The sequence below is a fragment of the Athene cunicularia genome, assembly GCF_003259725.1.
Source record: "Athene cunicularia isolate RWA chromosome 4 unlocalized genomic scaffold, athCun1 chr4_part3, whole genome shotgun sequence".
Taxonomy (NCBI): Eukaryota; Metazoa; Chordata; class Aves; order Strigiformes; family Strigidae; genus Athene; species Athene cunicularia.
Window position 1 is genome coordinate 20,696,723 of NW_020799100.1, and position 6,000 is coordinate 20,702,722.

At 33.0% G+C, this 6,000-nt stretch overlaps 1 protein-coding gene across 7 annotated transcripts in view; it reads left to right on the forward strand.

The window, feature by feature from the left end:
• CHM (CHM, Rab escort protein 1) overlaps positions 1-3,694 on the forward strand; it is an 86,049-nt gene extending 82,355 nt beyond the window's left edge. For all 7 annotated transcript variants that reach the window (XM_026848626.1, XM_026848620.1, XM_026848621.1 and 4 more), the window contains one exon: positions 3,256-3,694. In XM_026848626.1, coding sequence (XP_026704427.1) covers positions 3,256-3,462 — 207 coding nt within the window. In that variant the 3' untranslated portion in view covers positions 3,463-3,694. The remainder of the gene's footprint in view (positions 1-3,255) is intronic.
• The last annotated feature ends 2,306 nt before the right edge of the window (positions 3,695-6,000 follow it).

A 6,000-nucleotide genomic window follows, 5' to 3' on the forward strand; every position in this document is an offset into this window, starting at 1 on the left:
ACAAAGTGAAGAACAGTCTGAAGATAAAGCAGAACTCGCCGTTAGAATACACCCTCCCTGTTGAGCATGCAGGTACCTTCTAGACAAGTGGAGGAGGGAAATACATGTAAACTGGTGTGACTTCTATCCCCAGATCACTTTCATCTTTGTAGCAATGGGATGGAAATCTCCAAACATGAAATATTTACAGACTCAAGGATGAGAACACTTTAAAAATCAAAGTATAAACACACTGTGTGTATTAGTCTTGGAGATAGCTTGGAAAACTGAATCTAATTTTTCTAATCAATTTTGTGTTTACTATTTTAATGATACTTCCCATGATTTATGTTATCATTACCATTAGTATTACTAACTTCTATATGTCATGCTGTTTGATAATATGTTATTTAGAAGACAAGACACCACAACTTTTACAGGCAATTATCCATCTACAGCTCAGTATAAAAATGACTTCATACTTGTTTTGTTTTAATTTAGTGTTGAATTCCTAGTATAATATCGAATTAATTTTGATACTTGCCTTGAGAATAGGCTAAAGAAAATGTAAAGTGCCATTTATGATTGCTTCAAATTCTGTAGGTATGGATCAAGTAAAGCATCTGCCTTTCCGTTTTCTCTCTTTTCACTGCTATGACCTGACATGATTTATTATCTTGTAAAGTAGTATGTTCCCTGAAGTATTTCAGATTTCTGAGGCATCTTCATTTTCATAAGAGGAAACACTGAAACTGTTATGCCAATATTTGTCCTTTAACCTGATGACATGTTTTTCTGTATCTGGAAGGATTTCAGAGTTATTTAAGTGTGTCCTGTTTCAAACTACTGTTAGTTTGGTGGTTCACTCTGTAAAAGTTGCTATGAAAGCCCATACAGCTTGTCTACATGCCATCAAGATGCATAGCTGGGATACAGTAAAACAGTAACAAAATATCATTTTATTCAACTTCTAACAGTTAATAAATTAGAGTATCTATGCAAATGCTTTACATGCTGATGTCTTAATGCTTAATTCAAACAGACACACTTGAAAGCTGGTACACTTAACTACTAAATATTGAAGGAACTATTAACTAAATTAGTTCCAATAAGTATCAAAAGTGTTATAATGAAGGAGCTGATAATTTATTATTGGTTATTCTGCATTACTTGAGCTGGATGAGATTAACATAAAAAAACCTGGTAGGCCTGAAAGCACTCTATACTATTAAATTGTTCAATTAGGATTGATGTCATGATGTCCTGAGAATTTCTTTCCATGTTCGACCTCATCATTCTTTGAACATTTTTGGACTTGATATTCTGTCTCCAACTAGTCAGCGAATAATTGTTGAGAACTGCATAGGAAATGTTTGTCTGCTCTAGTTTGTCATATATTTAGTGCAAAATATGACACCTTTCTTCAGTATTCTATTAAATATAATAGTAGTTGAAGTATATTTTTGGAGTTTCAAGGTCAAGTTGGAATAAAGTCTTTCTCTTGCCTTCAAAAAGTTAGTTCTGTAAACTTTTTGTAGGATATTTTGTATCCCCTTGCCCCCTAGACTTACTAGGCAAGGTTCTCAAATTACAAAACGCTGGTTTTGAAGCAGAGAATAACATCTTTTTGTGTATTTTTTTCGTATACTAATATAAATAGTTTTTAATTTGTATGAAAGAGTGAAATTTAGGAAGCAGAATAAAAAATGAAATTGAACTGAGAGTAGACAGGATCATTTAAGCAGTTAATAATGGACTCCTGCATCCACGTGCTGGTGATAGAAATCCAGTGCTGGTAGGCAGTGAAGTTTATCACAGAAAGCTGTTTGGTACATGCTCAATGATGTATTAATCTGAAAACAATTCCCTCTTGTCCAGGAATCCGCATCATGTAATCAGCCTTTGCAGTTGGCGTTAACTGACCCTACTGTCAGCTTTTTCAGTGCAGTGTCTGGTAGCAGTATGAATATAAAGATGAAATGAATTCTTGCCTATGTGGGAGCTCTCATCACAGGTCGTCTTTAGGGCATAGTTTACTGAATAGACTAAATCAAGAGACAGTGTTCCTTTTGCCTTTTTAGAAACCCAGAATGTAACTGGTATCTGTATCAGTTGTTTCCGTTTGCCTTAGAAGCTTAAGGGGTTGGAAAAGAAAATCTTTACGAAAATGGGAAGTGCGTGTTGATTCAGTAAATAAATTCATGAGTGTAGCTTTTTTTTAAGATGAGCTTATAGATAGCTTATTTGCATAAGAACATGTAAAACTAGTTAACACTAGGTAACAAAGCTCCTTGTATTCTTGTGTTTTTTAAAGGATTTCTGGCCTCCTTTGTTTTTAGAAAATGTCTGGTTCTCAGGAATTCTAAGATTGTGTTATTATGGTTCTTTCTATCCCGGATTTTGTAGTTGTATTCTGTATGTTGTAATAATAACTAAAATCACATTTCTTTTTAACGTCTTTTATTGCAGTGGTCAAAAAGCTTAACTTTTTGTGTATACTTAATATCTAAATTTTGATGGCATGAAGAATAAAGTGCATTGTAAATTAAATCCTTGAGCTACATCTTAAAGAGTAACTGTCTATCTAAATAAAAGTTGCTTACACAGTTCTTTTCAGAAAGACACAATTTCTGCACGTAGGTGTATGCACATAATGCATTGGAATGATACACACAGTTTTTGAATAATATCTACATGTATTGTACACAAATATGCATATTTTTTCAATGATAATATTCCACTGGATGAGAATAGTTCTCAGTTGAGCTACATATGAGCTGTTCAGAAAAAACAGAAATGCAAATTTTTTTGTAATTTTTAAATTTAAAAGGAAAGCTATATAGGTATGATGTAGGTTGTATGTGTTAACAATTCCCCGGTTTTGCTTGTTATGTGAAATTGATTCTTCTCTCTGGAAAGAAGCAAGGTCTTTCCCATGCTTTGCATTTGACTGCAGTTAGGGATTATTGTATATTGGAAAACATAATTTTTCTTGCACAAAATCGTCTTCATTGTTCTCCATACAGTGTAGGATGACCGGCATTTTTTAAAAAGCCCTGTGCTGTGAATTTCTAGTAGAACAGTGTAAAAAGATAGATTGCTTTTTCTCTTTCGAGGACTGCAAGAAGGAATGGATTACCCATGTTTACAATACTGTCAAAATATTAAATCCTATTGATTTGAAAGAAGAGAGGTTAATCTTAAATATCTGTAAAATATTGCTGCAATGTATTACATTTCAAGGTAAAGTTTATTTTATGCTTTTTTTCTGAATAGGCTGAGACCATTTTCCAAGAAATGTTTCCTACAGAGGAATTTTGCCCACCGCCACCGAATCCAGAAGATATTATTTACGATGAAGATGAGATTGTGCCAGAAGAGTCTGGATTCAGTAATTCACCAGAGACAAAACCTGAATCCGCAACCGAGGAAAGCAGTAGTGGAGATAGTGCTGCTGTTAAGAAGGAAGATAATGAAGGATGAATTAACACTCTTCTCTTAGCAGAAGATAAGGTTGACCCAAACTAAAATGTAAGGGAGGAAGGGTAAGAAAAAGAGGTTTAAAAAACCCATAGCCGTATTATTTGCAATTGCCTTATTTTCCTTAGCTTGAATAATCTTTCTTCATCAAATAGTGTTATTGATAGCTGAGACATTTCTAAATAGTCATAAGTCTACCAGATCCAGGGGTATGTGTAGCTGAACAAAAAAATAGCATTAATGATTTGTTGAGAGAATTTCACTTTATTTTACATCTTGGAAGGAATCCTCCATCTTTTAAACAGGCAACAAATTGAAACTAGTCAAAAGAAAAACGTGCAAGTTTGTTTACCCATCGGAAGATGATTTTCTGATAAAGCATATTGAAGATCTAAAAATCATTGGATCTGTGCTAATTAAACAGTTGAAGGTGAGCTTTGCAATCTGTCAAAGTTTTATGAATGGAATTTAAAGGCAATATTATTGACAGTTCTGGAGTGTCTTTCGAATATGTTATAGTTGTCATGTTTAATTTGTATGATGAAAAATTTCTGGTAAATTTTGAAATCCTTGCCATAATTTAGAAAAAAATATAATCCACTATGAAACTATTCTACATTCAGTTTTTTTTTAGTAAGATCTAATAGATCACGTTTTTACTAGCGACTTATTTTACTGTAGTCAGGAAAATACCACAATTTAAACAATGGTAGATTTCCCAACAGAATTTTAAATCATAAATGGAACGTACCTGTTTCCCTGGATTTGTTGCAGTGTTTGGGCCTTGAATAAGTCAGTAGTTAATTTTTTGAAGTATGATGTCTGAGAAGTTTAGATGATCATTAATTGAGGGGTTTTGTGTTGGGAAGAAGGCTCAACTGATAATTCCAAAGGTTTGTATTGACCCTGGTCAGTAAGATTAAAATTAGTGCAATAGCTGTAAATTATGCATTTTGTAATGATACATCCTAAAGCATTTATACAGTAAAATTTATTGATTTATAAGCCTATTATTTGTATGAAAAATTACAAATGAGAAAGCTGTTGTAAATGGCCATGATAAACTTGCACTTCTGAACAGTGCTTGAAACGAAATATTCAGATGATGACAAATATTTAGCATTTACTTAAAGATTTATCTTAAAATGTACACCAAATAGTTCAGTAGTGTATCTAGGTATAGAGATTGGTGAATTTTGACGAGTCAGGGTTTAAACTTCTACATAAACTTAGATATAGTTCTCGCTGTGCTTAAATACTGTACATTAATTAAAAATGTCATTGAATAGTGAATATTCAGCACTGCCCGAACTTGGTACATCCGGGCTTTTGTACAGTTTCGCGGTGCACGTGCCTGCCTTTAAAGTGGCTTCATGCCGTAAAGGTTAATTTATTTATTTTTTTACAGCATAACTGATACTGTTAACTTCACTTTGTCTTGTATCATAACACGTTGACCAATTTGCATTTCAATAACTGGTTTATTAGCGTTTACACTCTTTGTTTATTGGATAGTTACCATTGTGTGTATAATCCTAAAGTCCTCAGAAAAATATGTGGTTGAAATGTTTCCAGTGTTAAACAACACTTATCTTTGGATGCTTGTGTTTGAGCAGTTATTTATATATAGTAATAAGCAGACTGGCTCTTCATTTAGCTGTAATTTTTATGTGTGTTGGAAAGCATGAGTATACGGTAATTGTATTTAACATCTACAGATCTGTAAAAGAACCGGGTGGAGGACCTAGTCCCTGTTTATCTTTCAGTAATAGGGATCACAGTGTAATTTTTCATCTTCTGTGTTTACAAGGAAATCGTTTGATGAAAATTAAAGGTTTGCTTGCAAGTGCATTTTTCTGTGTTTTCTTTCAATTACACAAGAAAAGCAGTTCATTTGTTAGTGGAGATTTCCTGATAATTCTGTTGTCTACTTTCATCATGTTGCCATTTGTAATAAGATTGAAGTTTACGCGTGTAGTGGTACGTTTATATAAGTTAACAAGTTTATATAAAGTAATATCTTAGTGCTTCATGTCCATGTGAAGCAAAGTTTGGAAATACTGCAGATTTTATTTTAGATAAAACGGAATAATCTACAAGTTGTAGGCTATGACTTTACACTACATTGATTGCTTAAAAACTGTTTTCATGTCTCATTCCTGTGGTGAATGGAAACATAAAATGTTTTTCCTATGGTACTTGAGTACCCAATAGCTCGCTTGCAATAGCAGTAGATAACACTGTTGATCTTTTATTTTGCAGAAATCATGCACTAAACTGCATTTTGTTCTTGCTTTAAATGATTTAAGCATACAAAGTGAGGGTTAGGATTATTTGAAGTAGTTTTTAAGGCTTGTCATACAGGATGTGTTCAAAAGATAACATGACTTTTTAAAAACTGGCAATTTATCTGTAGGATTATTAATAAATCAAGTTAAAGAAAGATAAGGTTAATTGAATTTTTAAACAAGTAGCTGTATTATCCTTCAAGCACCTTGGAGCTCATACAATATTCACACCTTTTTTTTTTTTTCTAAGGAG